The 17737-nt window shown below is 39.9% G+C and overlaps 1 protein-coding gene across 9 annotated transcripts in view; it reads right to left on the bottom strand.

Annotated features, from left to right (window-relative positions):
* Positions 1–8220: 8220 nt before the first annotated feature.
* Positions 8221–17737, bottom strand: part of TENT4B (terminal nucleotidyltransferase 4B) — a 73097-nt gene continuing 63580 nt past the window's right edge. The window contains exons 8-13 of one of the 9 annotated variants that reach the window (XM_059877421.1): positions 17421–17547; positions 17212–17315; positions 16925–17112; positions 15039–15203; positions 13869–13914; positions 8221–8594 (exon numbers count right to left, since the gene is read on the bottom strand). In XM_059877421.1, the coding sequence (XP_059733404.1) occupies positions 8542–8594; positions 13869–13914; positions 15039–15203; positions 16925–17112; positions 17212–17315; positions 17421–17547 (683 nt within the window). In that variant the 3' untranslated portion in view covers positions 8221–8541. Of the gene's footprint in view, positions 8595–11254; positions 13915–15038; positions 15204–16924; positions 17113–17211; positions 17316–17420; positions 17548–17737 lie in introns of those variants that run through there. The other 8 variants (XM_059877423.1, XM_059877422.1, XM_024978940.2 and 5 more) reach the window with 8 other exon arrangements.

Below are 17737 nucleotides of genomic sequence, written 5' to 3'. Positions count from 1 at the left end.
GGCCTTGTTTCACTTGTGTAGGGAGAAGAAGATTCAAAAACCTAAAATAAATCACGACAGAAGAAGTTATGATTTGCCTATCTCAGCAAACTCAACCCGTCTCCTTATCAGGCTGGGCAGGACAGCACACAAGTTTCCTGAGGTTGGTGCTTGTCATTTCAGACCTGGTCCAACTTCTTCACTCATTACTATGTGGAGCAGCGTCCACCTTCCCAGCCAGATGGTCCTTGTTACTTACCCCTAAGGAAGAAGGAGCTTTATTCTTGTCCTCACTCCCTTTAGCAGTCTTGCCATGGACAGATGCCCTGTGAGTACCTGTGTATGGGCTGTGTGGATATCAATTTTAAATTAGAAAGGGGAAATGTACTTCACAGTAGAAAAATGAAACAATCCAAGGATAAGAAGGATGAAATGCCACTCCCTGAGATAACTCATTCTCAAGGTTTGGGATATAGTCTCCTACACCCTTCTCCTTGGCAACCCAATTTTATATTAGAAAACTCGCCAGGTCAAATTATTATGCTGCACCCTTTAGACTTTCACAGTGCTGTATGTCAGTTGTACCTCAATAAAATTGAAGGCAAAAAACTGGTCAGAAAAGATGGTAGACTGAACCCGTTGTTTACTGCTGCCTCCTTAAACCTGCTAAAACAGCAATAAAAGCATTTTTTAAGTCCCATAAGAATGAAGAAAATGAAGAAAAAACAGATTTGGAAGGTGAAAAGCAGGCTTTTCAGTGGTGCTGACTTGGCAGACATGAGAAACTGAATCTTCCCCTGGCAGTTGGGGAAACGAACACTCAATCCCAATTATACTGGGATAAGCTCCAAAGTCTTGAAAAGTGGAAGTGCCAAGTATCTCAGGAAGCATCATAGGGCTCAAGTAAAGAAGGTAGTTTGAAAACCTCAGGAGCAGTGAAGACTGCCAGCCTCTCCCCCACCCTGACCACCAACGTCCCCGCCCACCCCCAGCTGGGTACCCCTCCTCATTCACACAGAAGTCTGCAAGGGTTTTCTCTGGAAAAGCTAAAACAAGTCTCTGGAATGGACTACGCCAAGTCCAGCTGTCAGAAAAGAGAAATTTAAAAGGCAAATTTATATGGAAAACTGAGACATAGCCAGCCTTGCCCCCCTTGCCCAAGCCAGCCCTCTTCCCCACTCACTCAGCTAGCTCCCAGGATGTTGGCAGCCAGACTCTTCCTCCCAGGCTGAAGGGATTCTGTGGGGAGCCCCTGAAGACCCTCCCCTGACCCCCATCAAGCCTGATCACCCTGAGAGAAGCACACAGCTGGATGCCACACTGGGTCCAGAGTGTCCCACGAACTTGTTAGGCCCCATTCTTTACACACATGTAGGCAACGAGAAAACACCAGGAATCCGAAGAAAGCCTCTAACCCTGAAAAACAGAGTCCAAGACAATAGGAGGGAGGAAAAAGTTCACAGAGACTATACAGGCAAAAACTGTATCACTAATACTTTCAGAGAGTCAAAAATTTGTCATAACCACAAAATCATATAGGATACTACTTTTTGACAAGGAACATCTGAGGGGAAAAAAAAACCTCAAATGAAACATGATAGCTAAAATGAAAAGCCATTAAAAGGGTTGGAAGATAAAGTTAAGTTGAATAAAAAGTCAGAGATGGAAAATAGAGAAGAGATAAGAAAATGAGAGATCAGTCCAATAGACACAGTTATCAGAATAACTGGCATTCCTGAGAAAACAGAAGAGAGGAAGATAAAAAATGCAAGATTTTCCAGTAATAAAGATCATGCAATGCCAGACTGGATAAGAATTCAGGGTTTCTCAGCACTGAAGTTCATGTGATGCTATCTAATGCCCAGTACAGCTGTTTGAAACAGAACCACCACAGTTCCATAGTAGTGAAATTTCAGGCCATTGAGAACCAAAGAGAAGATCTTAAACATTTTGAAAGAAAGGGAAAAAAAAAAAAAGGTCACAACCAGCTTTTCTCACAACGGTGAGAGTGATGAAGGAATGCTTTCAAATTCTGAGGGAAAAATGTTTTCCAACTCAGAATTCTATACCCAGCCAGCCAATCAGTTGAGCATAAATGAAGAACAAAGACATTTTCAGGTGTTTACTGTCTGTGTACCCTTTTCCAGGAAGCTACCGGCTGGTGGTGGTTTAGTTGCTAAGTCGTGTCTGACTCTTGCGACCCCCATGGACTGTAGCCCACCAGGCTCCTCTGTGAATGGGATTCTCCAGGCAAGAATATTGGAGTGGGTTGCCACCTCCTTCTCCAGGGGATCTTCCCAACCCAGGAATCGAACCCAGGTCTCCTGCATTGCAGGCAGATAATTTCCCGACTGAGCTATGAGGGAAGCCCAAACTACTGGGCGGGGGGAGGGGGTGTGCTAATGAAAGGAGAGAGTTTATCAAAAAGAGGGAAGCATAGGATACAGAGAACAGGAGGTGCAACACAGGGAACTTGAAGGGAATGTCCAGGTGGGAAGTGGGACAGACCAGGGTGATGTGCACAGGCACAGCTGGACAGAAGCTCCAGGGGAGATGCCTCTGATGTACCTTAGCATGTGGAGAGACTTGGGAAATTGGCAGAGTTTATGGTGAATTATGAAACTCCAATACTTTGGCCACCTGATGCGAAGAGCTGACTCATTTGAAAAGACCCTGATGCTGGGAAAGATTGAGGGCAGGAGAAGGGGACGACAGAGGATGAGATGGTTGGATGACATCACCGACTCAATGGACATGAGTTTAGGTGGGCTCCGGGAGTTGGTGTTAGACAGGGAGGCCTGGCATGCTGCAGTTCATGGGGTTGCAAAGAGTAGGACACGACTGAGCGACTGAACTGATGGTGAATTAACATGGAAAAACAAACACACACACACAAAACACCAGGAAAAACAAACAAAAATTGTACAAAGAAAAAGTTATACATCTCAGTGGATGAGAACAGCATCCACATAGTAATGATAGTGTAACCACTGTACACTTGCTAAGCACAATTGAGTGTAACTGTTGGGAGGCTGGGGCACAGGAATTCAGGGTTGGTGGGAAGTCAATACATAATTTCAAGTACGAAAAAATCAAGAAGAGTATTAGAGATATATTATTTAGAGACATGGAAGCAAACACTCTACTCTCCCAAAATGTGGGGAGGTAGAAAGCAGAAGGAATGGAGACAAACTTTTAAAACTATTGGTTTCAAACTATGAACAAAACTGCTGCTCTGGCCTGATCCACCTGCTTCTCACCTTGGCAGGGCCCAGCCCAACCTGTCAGGACCCCCTTGTGCCAGCCTGGCTGCCTTACACACTTTCTCCACAGGCTGTTTTGCGTTACCTTTCCCCCATCACTTGGATCTTCCTGTACAGATGCCTTGCCTACTTACGTGAAAGCACTGTTTTCTTGAATTGGATTTTAAAAACAAGATGCATGATGTAACCACCTTTCAACTATTTTGAGTGCTTGCATGAAACCACATTCCTCAAGATACCTGCTAAGTGATTTAAGTACAAAAGTGATTTGCAATCCAACTTGAGCAATAACTCTTTTGAGTATTGATACACCACTTGATTAGGTCACTTGATACTTTTAACCCTCTCCTTACCTTTCACATTAATGTTGGCATTAAACATTGACATTTTTGGTCACATTGCACTTGAAATATGTGGGTTATTTTCAAATATCTTTTGATATTGATTTCTAACAAAATTCCACAATGATAAGAGAACAGACTATATGACTTCAGTATCTTTAGACCATGAAATTTTTGCACCTTTTCTTTATGTCCCTGGGTATGTTCCAGTGTCTCCTGGTTTATAATCTATGGGAACTTGAATAGAATGTATCCTGCTGTTGTGTGAAAACTGTATAAATTTTAATTATGTTGAATTGGTTCATAGTGCTTTTCAGGCCTACTATATCCTACTTTTCTATTCATTCTATTAAATTTTGAGTAGTTGATATTGAAACTCCATCGAAGTCTTAATTTACCTAAATAACCGTAATAGACAGTGGAACTATATATAACTTTGGAGAAGGCAATGGCACCCCACTCCAGTACTCTTGCCTGGAAAATCCCAGGGACAGAAGAGCCGGGTAGGCTGCAGTCCATGGGGTTGCTAAGAGTCGGAGACGACTGAGTGACTTCACTTTCACTTTTCACTTTCATGCACTGGAGAAGGGAATGGCAACCCACTCCAGTGTTCTTGCCTGGAGAATCCCAGGGACTGCTGAGCCTGGTGGGCTGCCATCTCTGGGGTCACACAGAGTCGGACACGACTGAAGCGACTTAGCAGCATATATAACTTTGCTCTGTAGTTTCAAAGTCTCCTTAAATGTGTTATCATACTTTCATAATTTAAAAAAAAATTGACATTTCTATTTCTGATGGGTTTCTCTTCAACATTTTAATCCTGTTTTCAAGTCTGAATTAGTTACTTGCTTTCTAAACATGCATATAACACAAATTTATGCTATTTCCCAAACAGATGATTTCACATATTAGCTTGGGTTTTTGATGAAAAAAGTCAATCTAAGAAATGGTAAACTCTATTCGGGTCAAACTGAAGATTATAGTTCTCCAGAGAGATCTGAGAACTGCTGAGAAGTTAGGCAGGGAGGCCAGGTACCTGCAACCAAGCACCCGTCTCAGTAGAAGGTTGCTGCTGGCCATGAGGAACAAACGTCTTCGTTAATGGTTTTCGAAGTATAGGAAGATGCAAGATCATAACATAGATGTGTTGTGATATGCATAACAAGATGCAAGGGCCGTAACATTTTCACCTGAAAATATCTGAGAGCCAGTCTCAGAGCACAGGGTGCCTCATGGTGATCTTTACCCTGAATCCCTTTCAGGATGTACTGGGGGTCAGCAGCTGCAGTGGCTGATGACTGAATGCTGAGCCACACTGTTCATTTTACAACCCCTTACCTTTTGGTCTTAATTTTGACCCAAGTTTTGGGAGGCATTTTGTGACCAAGAATGCTTGGTCCCAGGTCAGGCAAGGATTTCGTTGATAGGCCACTCAACTTGCTATTAGTGGACGAGGCCCTGTTAACAGTAGCCAGAAACCTCTGGGCCGCCTGTCTTACTAGTCTGTTATGGCCCAGGAAGTGGTTCCCTCTTGTTGCTTCTTCCCACATATGGAGTTACACTATTATAATTATCTATTTGATCAGTTGTTTCAAGTTGCCTAAATCATCGGCTATAGTGAAGGACAGGGAAGCCTGGCGTGCTGCAGTCCACGGGGTCACAAGGAGTCAGACACGACTTAGCAACTGAACAACAACAATCATTAATTTTACCTGCGGTTCAGTTACACGTTTGGTAATGGAAGAAACAGTAATCCTGTAAAATAGGCAAAATACAAGTAATATAGCTAGTAACATTAATAAGGTCCTAAGTTTTTAAGAACTTCCATTAGGTACAGCCCAGTATGACTCCAGGTCATCTGACCAGTGCATTTTGCACCAACTGGCATCTTTAAGGAGAATAATATAGTGGCATCGTACATAAAGTCTACCAAAGATGTCTGCATGTACAAATTATCATGACTCCTTACAGGACTGAGAAAGGAATATTATCTTTTAAGGAGTTACATGGCTGGCATCAGAAAGAGAAAAAATTGATATTCATGGTTCAGCAGGTATTTCTGCTCTTGGGGGTGTCTGGCTACTGCATAATGGAGATGTACATAGAGGGGAGGGAGGCAGCCCAAACAGGCAGAGTAAACTTTTATCTTTCAATTTTTGTCTTGCCATAAAATGTAAATTTTTTATCTCATTGGTATTTTTAAGTGGTTTTCTTAGACAAGAAGTATAAAGCATGTTTTTCATAAAAAATGGTCCCAACTTAAAAGTCGAAGTTGTTGTATTCCTAAGCTAACCTGCTAAATATAGACCATCTCATCAGACTTTACTGCTAATGAACAGAGACTATAGCAGAAATCCTACCATCACATAAGAAAGTAGCGCTTTAGAAAATGATAGTTCCTAAAGATTACAGAGATCACCATCCGAAGTTTCCCACAGCTACTGTTCATCCTTTTTCCAACAAATTTTTCCAGTAGATTTTTCCAATAAAACCCAAGGCAGTTCTCTGCTTTCTCCTGACCCAAATAGCTGGATTCTTTTCCTCTCCAGAGTTCCCTTTCTTGGCTCACTGTATGATTCATTCTGCTTTAAGACAACTTATTTTTACAGAGAATTTTATGGATGTTGCTGCTACAGTTATTGAGGGGGGTCTTAAAAGATTAAGTTAAGGGGCAAGTGGGTGGAAAATGACCAATACAACTTTTTTTTATCAGTTGTGCCAGAGGCATTTTTTTTTTTAAACATGGAAATACAGAAAAAAGTAGCAGGGTGTAGTTTCAAACAACCATGTTGCATTTATAACACTTGGTGGTGGTTTGGTGGTTTAGTCACTAAGTCACGTCCAACTCTTGCAACTCCATGGACTGTAGCCTGCCAGGCTTCTCTATCCATGGGATTCTCCAGGCAAGAATACTGGAGTGGGTTGCCATTTCCTTCTCCAGGAATCTTCCCAACCCAGGAATCAAACCCAGGACTCCTGCATTGCAGGCAGATTCTTTACCAACTGAGCTACAAGGGAAGCCCCCACATTTATAACATTTAAATCCTAACAAAAGTATCAAAAAGCAACTCATGAAAATTCACCTAAAAGATAAACTGGGGGACTTTTTTTTTTTTTCTCTCAGTAAAAGTTCAGAAGGAAAGTGCCATCAAACAGCAGTTATTTTATAAAACCCCAATCCAAGTTGAGCAGAAAAGTGCTGGACATTTCATAAGCGCTTATTAGCTTAAGAGCCTTGGGGCATCTGACATGTGAATTTACCAAAGCTACTTACAAGCAAATGTTAGCATATAAAAAAGTAGTAGATCTGGATGTGCAGACATGGAAAGACCGCTAAAGATCTCTCTCTGTGACAGGGGATTTGCAGACTACTACAGAATGATACCACTTATGTAAGATGGGGAAAAGACCCCTCTGAAATTATATTTGTGCAGATATATTTATGTATAAAAATGGACTTTTTAAAAACTGGGAGTACACATCCCCAAATATTAAAGTAGCTGGCTCTAATATTGAGGGATTAAGAGGGTGAAGGGTAAATAATTCCTTTTATGTAGATATTTACATATTACATTTCTTCACAATATAACATACACTCATATATTAGTTGAGGAATGGAAGTAAATTCACTGGGTATATGGACAAAATTGTTCTGTACATTGTTTATTTTCCACTTTACTTTGAGAAATTTCTGGGATGCTATTTAACAGGATTATACTTTATTGTTTTTTAAAAAAGAACATTTCCAGTAAAAATGTAAGAGGTGAACAGAAGAAACGAAGCTGGAGTGGGCAGTCTGGTTTTACCAGCCAGTTGCCTACAGACTGCTGAGCAACTCTTCACCCGAAACGAAGCTTGTAATTATCCCGAAGCAAACAATCCAGGATTTTCCCCACCACCAGTCAGGTTCCCAGCAAGTCCTTGCCATTGGACTGCCAGTTCTGCCCCCTGGGTGAGCAGGGATTCTGAACACACGCTTTGGTTGCACTTGATTATTAACCCTGCTTCTCTCTGTTCTTCGGAGAACCTAACATTTTCATTACTCTATTGTCTGTGTAATCTGCTCCACTGAACATGGTGACTCAATTTCTTAGTACAGCAAGCACCACCTTTTATATTAAAGCAAAGGATAAAACCGTGCCGGTACTTGCCAACATCCAAATTCAAAGGAGTCAGTTCCCATAGTCTTACAATGGCCATGGGGAGGCCAAAAGGGTATCTTTGGCTATGATATGTGTGCTCAGTCACATCTGACTCTGCAACCCTTTGTGCTATAGCCCGTCAGGCTCCGCTGTCTATGGGATTTTTCAGGCAAGAATATTGGAGTGGGCTGCCATTTCCTCCTCCGGGGGATCTTCCCGACCCAGGGGTTGAAACTACATCTCCTGCATTGCAGGTGGATTCTTTACCTGCTGAGCCATCGGGGAAGCTAGGACATGGGCAAGAGGGAAAAAGAAAAGCATCTTCAAGCTTCTACCACTCCTCTGCTGGCATTAAAAAAAATGAAAACCCACAGAAATACTATCTGTACATATACAAGACAACCTCTTAGCAGTGCAAACTGGGCTGTCCTTAGAATTACAAAGTAATTTTTTACAGTAACTATTCAAGTCTTACATAAAGGCTCATACCAGAGGTTTTGAAGATAAATCAAAGCACAAAGCCTTTATTGAATTGCAGATTGTGAATAATAAACCCAATGGTAAGCACTGGGGGCAGATGTGTGTAGAAATGCAATTTATAAAATTTTTAAGGCAAACAATTCACATCTTTGAAGAAGTCGTCGTTAGCTTAAAAAAGAAAAAAGCTTCCAGATGTGCAATTCACTCATAGCATTGTTAACTGGTGCCCAGTGATAAGACCTCAGGAAATGTCGAGATTTCATAAATCATTTGTATCAAATCTCATTTTCTGGTAAATTCCTTAGTGCCTCTGCAGCGGTAACTAGACAAGATGATTCAAACCTCCAGCACCTCACAGGAATCCGCATTTCTTAACACAGAAGGCAATGCTAATCAAAGAAGGAAATAAATAAAAGGTTATTAAAAATAAACATAGGTTCATCAAACTGCTAAATACATGTTTCTATGTATGTTCCACTAAAAAAGGTTTATCTCAACAGTCTTTCACATTTCATATCTAGAAACTACACTAGCTGCCACCTAACTTCTCATCTTTAACACCACGTTGACGAGATGGTGCTTTTTAGTCCTGAGTATAGTGTGAAGACTCTGATATTTATAACAAGTCTTTGAAATGTTTCATAATTACAGGACTTTCAAAAGACTTGACTTTGGAAATTTCAGCATGTAAAAACCAGAGAGAGGTGATCTTAAATTTTAATAGAGATTATGTTTAGGGACAAAGAAACACACAACATAAACTGCAACCAAATATAAAAGTAGTATGAAATGATTTAGAAACAGCTATGAATTGCACAGAACCCAAGCGGAAAGGTGAAGATAAACTGAAACTCCAAGAACGTGGCTGATACCCACAAATCTCATTCTCTTTAGAAGGGATGGTGGACTAATCCATGAGACAAGGACTGAATTTCACCTAGTTACTGGTTTTAGAGCGTGCTTCTCCTGGGCCTCTTTCATCTCCCCTCCCACACACCCCAGCAGTGCGTAAGGACCAGCTTGTTTCATAATCTCTTGTTACCAAAAGCATCTTTAAGAAAAAACAACACTTCTAACAAATTCTCCCAGACTGCTTCCGTGGTGCAGACCTTCCCTGTAATCAGGACACGGAGAAGCTGCTGCAATGAAGCCACGACTGTGTGGAACCAAAAGGACTTAAATTAAAACGCAAAACGTAAGATGATGTGCGAGTACCATGTGCGAGTACCAATCAACATGTTCGCTGAAATACACGGAATAAGAGAACACCTGATTTCCCTGTTAGCATCTGTTCCTACTGACATGGCTAAAGTTTTTCTCAGAAAATCCAGGAAGCACCTCACGTTTTCAGTCGTCAAAGAGGATGCGCTATCTCTGTCGCTCTGGTTCAGCTGCTTTCTGAAGTGTTACCTCCTTCAGGCGAGCAGAATGTGGACTGGGCTAAACTTAAATTTAGTAAGGCACACACTCAAGTAGAAAATGTAAAGCCAAATACTCAGGGGAAAAAAAAACCCAACCTGACACAAGTACAACAAACATTAGCAGGGTAGCAGTTTATTAGCCAAAAATTCTCCTTAAATATTTCACTCTGGATAGCCAACAGATCAGCAGCCTTTCCAAGGAACTGCTCACATGTATCTCTGCTCTCACTTCAGTACCACATCATTCTCTACACATTTCACCACATGAACTACGTCACTGATGACCATCAGGATAAACCATAACTAAGAAATATAACTTGCCCACTCAGGTTTAACAGTCATTTATTGAATACGCTGCTCACAAAATACCATATGAGAATGTGGCTTTCCACTAACTCAAACAGTTAATGAGAGTAAGAACTGATAGATAAGCATGCACTCTTCTGATTATTTATTTGACATTTAAATACTTATCACAGCAAAACTGGGGGTATCTCTTTTTATACTTTACCATTTAATGTTTGAAAAGTTAACTGACAAGCAACTAATTTCCTATCAACAATCTAGAGTTAGTGACTGAAACTCTTAAGAACTCAACAGCATGTGGTTTAACTCAAGGAACTGACTGGTTTCAAGCTTCAGATCAATGTTAAAATTGGGAAGGTATGCCATGAACAATAAAAACATCAGCAAAACTTATTAACAATACCCTATGATGGTGATTCCCAGGGATTTCTACAGAGCAACCTAAGAAATTACATCCTCGTCACTAGAGAGGTCTTTGCAATGAATACATGTCCAGTAATACAGTCCTGTAGCTCAGAGCCGTCATACTCTCTTGTGACTCACCTACAGCTCAGAGTCCCCAAACAGTAGTCCATAGGTTAAGGGAAATACAGTGTACACACACGGTAACATGGGGAAGGGAACAAAAAGAAAACACATGGAGATATGAGACTCCAGCAGAAAAAAAAAAAAGACTATTAACATGCTCTCCCTACCACATGTTGCTCTGTGAAGACTTTATCCAGGAATATGTGGAGCCAAAGCAGATAACCTAAATATTAATGAGAGGCTCAAAATCCAAGTAAAACACTCAAATCAGAACGAACATATAATAATATGGTCAACTGTTAAAAGACTGGAAGGCAACAGTAGACCCCACAGGTCAAAGATAGATTTGCAAGCCATGTGCAGCATCTCCAAACAAATCCAAGACACTAAAAACTGGGCACCTTCAGAAGAAAAAAAATGCATTTACCCTTATCATCAAAGCATAACCGCTCAGACTTTGCGCTGACGGACCCCTCTTTGACACATCAGCGCCTCTAAAAACCAGTATTGATAAGCTTATTATGACTTTTTAAGGAGTTTCCACACCAGCCACGTACACATACGTGACCGCCAGAGAAATGTCACCACAGTAAGGCAGAATTTGAAAGGTCCCTCTCTACAAGTACTAGCACAGGAAGGTTATGACCCATGGATATGGATGGACTGTAGTATCTAAATGGCACGTTTCCGACATAGTCACAAAATCTTTAGAGAAAGTATTTAAACTCAAAAAATAAAAAAAGACAGGAGTCAAATACAGAGATGAAATGTACAAAACAAATGAGCAGGCAAACTAAAAGTTCTTGAAAGTATTTTACTTCAGGTTGAAAAATGAACAGCTTCCACACTGTTCATTGCAAGATACACAGTATTCACGAATACAATGCTGGTCATTTGAGGAAATGTACACACCTCAATTTCTCCTTCATGCTTTTCTTTTAGAAAGATACTGTTTACCAAAAAGAAACGTCAGCAGTACAGGAAAAACTATTTTCCCAATAAATTTACGAAAACCTAAGATTCCCAATGGAATCAAGATTATCTTCCCGCTACCACCACCTTAATATAATCACATGCTTATTGGAACACTAATATCTGCACCCTAAGAGTACATTTACTTTCAACAATGAAGGTGATTCTTGAAAACAAAACAAAACAAAACTTCAGTGTGGTAAATGTAACATGGGTCTCTGCAAGTATTAAGTGTCTGAAATAGGCAGCTAATACTGGATTTAATATTGTTTTATAAATAATTGTTCCCTTAGCAGTAAACATAAGTCTACACATTCACAATAATCCTAGAAAATAAATACTGTGATTATGCACAATATGTTATGACAAACTAGTTTCAAAAAAACAAAAGCTCAACATCTTGATAAAAATTCTGATCAGAATAAAATGTGACTCTAAAATTTCAAACATTGTCAAAATAACATCGTATTTAAAATCTTCCACGCTTTACACAAGCATTATGAATTTCCAGTTTTGGAACACATTTTTCCATTGTGAATTAAAATATGAACATATTGAAAACTGTTAATTTCAGTGATGACATCAGTTTTGGTCTTATTTTAGCATTATTTTCTTTATAAAAAGTTGCACTAAGTGTCCATTAACGGTCTGGTTGGTCTTCAGTATTTCATAAACGTATATAAAAGAAATTCCTAAAAGCCAATAATAGTACTTTATATGTATATATATATATATATATATAAAAGAATCTCATCTCAGAAATGGCTGTAATTAACAGAGCCACAGACACTGATGCTAAACATAAAAGCGTTCACCTTGAAAGAAAGCATTTTCAGAAATACCACTTACATTCTATTAAGTATTTCCAACTGAGTTTCAAACTCAACACGTGATGAATAACAGAATGATACATCTCATTTGCACTCAAAACTGACCACAACCAAAATTTACAGTATGATTGAAACAAGCCAATGTTTAAAAAAGTTTTAATTAAAGATAACAATTCCATGAAAGGAGAGGATAAAGAATGGGATGACAAGAAGTATTTGGTCTTAATAAGGCAATACAAAATAGATCCATTATCAAAGACCATTTAATTTTTAAAGATCAACAATACCAAAAGCATAAAGTGGAGTTTAAGAAAATAGTTTTTTATAAGTATGATTTAATTAAAGCTGTTTACAGTTATTCTCTCCCACAGTTGTTAAGCATGAATTTAAAAAAGAATAAGAGATGAGAAAAACAAGCACACGCAGCACACAGGGTTAGAGGAGCCAGCATGCAAAGTCTGTGGAACTCGAGGTTTCACTGCAACAGGAATGGGACCAGATGCGGGTGGCCTTTTTTTTTTTTCCCTATTAGGAAGAAAAAAAAAAAAAAAAAAAAGACTGCAAAGGAAACAAACACGAAGTCATGTAACTGCCCACTGCCCAAGACGACAGCACTATAGAAAACAGTTGCAAGTTAATTCTTAGAGATGACTAGAGATTTTTCAGTGTTTACACAAAAGTACATAGTACATTTTTTTTTCTTTTTTTACAAAATAAAATAAACGTCATTTGCCACCATAACCTTTTCTTTAGAGGAAAATTTTTGCAGCAGGTCACGAGGGTTCTATTAAGTCATTTCAATGCTGAGGAAACAAATTTGAGTAATAGAACTAATCACTTCCCTATAGATGGATGTTAAGATGACAATTCAGATTATTTTTCAAACTAATCCTGAGAAAAATCTGTTTACAATTTAAACAGTAATGTTATGTAAAAAGTATTAACAAATCCACTATTACAAATATCAATTTCCTATATGGTCATCTATATATACACACAATAAAATGGTAAATATATGCAAAAATATTAAAAAAAAAAAAAACATGCACAGATCACTTTCCCCTTTGAAATTTGGACTTCCTATATGATACCTGTGTTTTCCTTCCCCACCCCATCCTCTGAAATTTTCTTGTGTCTATCACCCTACCCACACTGAATACTATCCCCTATAACTCTGCATAAAGCCAATGAGAAATAGATTTATTTTACATTCAAGCTTTAAATCTTAAAATGACCCTGTTATAGCATATGACTTATCAAATGAGCAGCCTTTTTTTTCCCCCTTTTTTGCTTGCTTTTTGTTTTTGCAGTTGTCAGTCTTCATGATCCATTCCGTGGCGAGCTGGGAAAAAACGCAGTTGCTAAATCAACGTCTGAACAGGGTAAGGCTCCCGAATGTCTCCCAGGAGTCCCTATCCAACTGTCCTTCGCGTGAGATCATTGCACACAGAAGACAGTCCGTCGCACGACGCCGACTATCTACAAAGGTCTGAGAGGGGGGCGTCCCTCTTGTGTTTCCTCTTTTTGCCATGGTAATACTGATTATTTGATTTCCCTTGATGTTGTTTGTTTGTCATCAAGGAACCATGGCTTGTTTGGGTTGTACCTTGGAAGCCTTTGCTGGAAGAACGAAAGAGCCTTGTTGATCCGTGCTGCAGAGAAGGAAAGCGGTCAGAAAGACATCAGTATTGCGATTCAACACAGCACTTGTAAGACCTCCCTTGGGAGTTTTCATAATTAGGAACACACTGACTTATCTAATAGGCAGAAAACCATGCTAAGGGGTTAACTCTCTGGGGCTTACATAATTTTTTAATGGAAATATGAAAAAACATAAGACCACTTCTTAACAGAGTACATGGAATTTAAGTTTTTCTTAAGGAACCTATCGATCAATACATCACATAATAGATGGCATTACTGGAAGAAGCTGTTAATTAGATATGCAGATGTGTTGCCAGGTCAGGGGTCACCACGGCTAGCCACTCTTTTCTGGCTATCACACGTCACTTCAATGGCCATTTCTAAATGAGTCTGTGCTTGGTGCACATGCACACATGTGTAAAGCTGTACAGATAAAGTGGATTCTGTGAGTTAAGTCAGACATGTGGTGACTGACTTAACGGTCAATCTCTACTGTCAAGGGGCCTTCCCCAGGGTCCCTGATGTACTGGAGAGGGCGTGATGGCCTTAGGCCAGAGTCCAGTATGAAATGGCTTCTTCCCCTCATGTTGATTCATTACTCAAGATGAATAAAATTTTAGGCACCTAAAAAGCTTACAAGAGTGTCTCTGTGGCCTTTTTAAGTCAAAGCTAAAGCTAATCAGCTGACCATGGCTGACTGCAACTGGGTATTGAATTTTAAAATAAAAAAGGATATGTTCTTCTCAGATTGTGCAACATAGCAGGGAGGTCATGCCAAAATTTCATGTGAGTTTACTTCAGGTACAACTGAAACTTTTTATAACTTGAAGCAAATATTTGTATGTTGTATATCTGTAGTAAGGTGTTGGCTAGACCAGACATCTTATAAAGAAGCACCAGTTGCTAGATTTCCACAAAGGTTTATGTTACATGGGATAATCGGGACACCCTGTTACTAGAAGCACTGTCATGCTCTGGAACCTCTTAGAATAAAATACATTTGTTCTTTAACCTAGGGCTTTCTTCAAAGCCATAATGTGTGTGTATACACATGTGCACGTGTATATGCATGTACAAAACTCTAGGTATTCCACACTCAACACTGACAATTAAAAACACAAGCTGCACACACCTGGGACTTGTTGGTGCTGTTGGGTGTGTTAGTGGTCTGGGTGCTCTGCATCTTCCCGCCTGTCTGAGAGGACTCCAAGGACACGTCCTGCGACCCTACCCGGTTCCCAGTGGACGGACGGCAGAGCAGCTGTTTCGGGGTTTTGCATGGTGTCGCGTCGGAATCCTAACACAAGTCACGTGAGTTATAACGTGACAAGTAATGATTTAGACGTTCAACATTAAGAAAGGAAAACAACTTCAGCTAAGCACTCTCTGGACTAAGTCTGAACATCTGTGAGTTAAAGGAAGCACACTGAGGAATTTATAAAATTAACTGCTTAAGTTCTCCTCCGAAGGTTTAAAGTGGCTTATTTTATGAGAGTTTCTGTTCATTGTTAAATCCACTGACCACGCCTGACCCTGTTAATCGGCCTTGAAGGAGCTCCCAGAGGTCCAAGCTTATCCGCATTCTTATTTACAGAAAAGGAACCACGGTATTGTGGAGCGAGCATGGTGAAGAGTGAGCGCCTACGTGCAGTGCCTGAGTCAATGTCTTCAACCAAATACACAACAATCACTTCACAAGCTTCACTCTCTGAGAGCGATGACAACTCAGTGCTCCCTCCAAAAAAACATGCCGAGTAGACCGGACTTCCCAGAGACGCCGGGCCGAGCCCCACCCGTCTGTGGGCTGCCTGGGCCGTGACTGCTCCTCTCCCCAAGTCTGCCCTGGCCCTCGCACTCTGCCCAGCAGCTCAGAGACACACACTCTCAGTCCCTAGAGCTCCCTCTCATGGCGTCTCTGCTTCCGCCCCTGTGTCTGTGACAGCCAGCTCAGCACTCTGTCCTCCAGGGCTCTGCTCTAGGAACCAGAACAGCACACAAGCAGATTCCGCATGTGAGGATTTATGACTCCATGATGATAAATGGTCGTCAACAACAAAAAACTGTCTTTTTCACATTGAGCTTATTTTTTGTCATGTATACTTATAAAAGTCAATAAAGGCCATTTTAGATTTCAATTTTAAACAAACTCAAAAGTAACTCTGATGAGGATAAGTAATGTAGGTAGGTATAACTGATATTAGAAAATTCTATGAGGATAAGAGACAAAGTAGATTTGGGGTTTCCAGGGCATGGTGGAGAGAAGAAATTAGGGGCTACTAAAAGGTTTCTTTTGGGGTGATGGAAATGTCCTGGAATTAGATAGTGGTGAGGGCTATACAATACTATAAATATCCCCCCCAAAAAAAGCCACTTAAATTGTACATTTATAAATGGTGATTGAGGGGGTATATATATTTATATCCCACTTTTATAAAATTTTGAAGGACAAAACTAATTGATGGTATTAGAAAAATCGTAACAGTGGTTACCTCTGACGGTAAGATTGGGGATTGACTAGAAAACATCTGGGGAGATGTTAATAGTCAACATCTTGTTAGGATTTTGGGTTACACATGTGTATGCATTTGTTAAATGTATAATTAAGATTTCCTTACATGTTAATTTTATATACAAAGAAAAAACGACAAACACTGAACTGTGGGTAATGACAAGTACAGGAGAGTACTTTGTAGGAAGTATCCTAACATCTGTGCAGCTTTGAAATGTGGTAAAGAATAAGATGAATTAGTAAATGAATGGACAGCTCTGTGTAAGCCAGGATAATGTTAATGACAGAGTCTAGTGGTAGTGTATACGGATGTTCACTAAAATTCTTTCCCTTTCTGTTGTATGCTTGAAACTTTTAACACAATGTTGAGAAAAAGTACAATCATTAAAGTTATTAAAATTTCTGAGGAACAAATAAGAAAATGAGTTAGCCATGGCTCTCTAGATAGAATTATCCCAGCAATAGAACCCCTAGGGGCTAGGTGTAGAAAACCATGTCTTCATACTTACAACATCACTAGAGCTGGACTGTGTGGCTGAAGAGGAAGACACTGGACCTGATGAAGAGTTTGAAGAGTGTTTACTAATAGATTCCGAAGTTTTACTTCTACATTTTCCAAGGGCTTCATTTTCTTCAGATAGATTATTATTACATTTATCTAACTGCTGAGTATCTACTATCAAGGTAACACCATTTCCTGAAAGAGTGGCAAAAGATTGGAAAACGTTTCTTCCCATTAAGCACACACAACACAGAAAAGCCTCTAATACTCAATCGATCAATGAAAAACTCTTACCGTTGCATGAAGGCTCGGGCCTATTCTGCAAGCCCCACTGCTTTGATATCCAATCTCTATATGTGGCAACTTCATCTGTTACTCTAATTATTCTACCTAATATGCTGCAAGTGTTAAAAAAAAAAAAAAAGAACGAAGGTACATTAATTCGAAGATAAGAAGTCGCAAACAATTTTGACGCAATGGGCTGATTTTAGTGAAACTTTTACCTCTCTGTCTCATTGTTGGGATAGTACTTTGCTATTGGTGATACAGCATGACTCAGGACAACGTAGGCATAATCAAAGGCCTGTTTCACCTGCATGGCCCCATATGAACTCCTTCCAACATCATTACCTTCAAAAGAAATATATACATAACATATTAAAATTTACTGTGGCTTAATATGAACTGAAAGTTCACGAGCCCTCTTCTGGGAGAGCAAGGGCAATCACTGTCCTCAGAATATGAGCCGCTAGTTGGCCCCACAGCTCCCCAGGCTCTAAACGTGTAGATCATGCATAAATATGTCATTATGGCATATAAA

The sequence above is a fragment of the Bos taurus genome, chromosome 18 (assembly GCF_002263795.3).
Source record: "Bos taurus isolate L1 Dominette 01449 registration number 42190680 breed Hereford chromosome 18, ARS-UCD2.0, whole genome shotgun sequence".
Classification (NCBI taxonomy): Eukaryota; Metazoa; Chordata; class Mammalia; order Artiodactyla; family Bovidae; genus Bos; species Bos taurus.
Note: the sequence above shows the minus strand (reverse complement) of the source record. Positions and strands in the feature narration are given on the sequence as shown.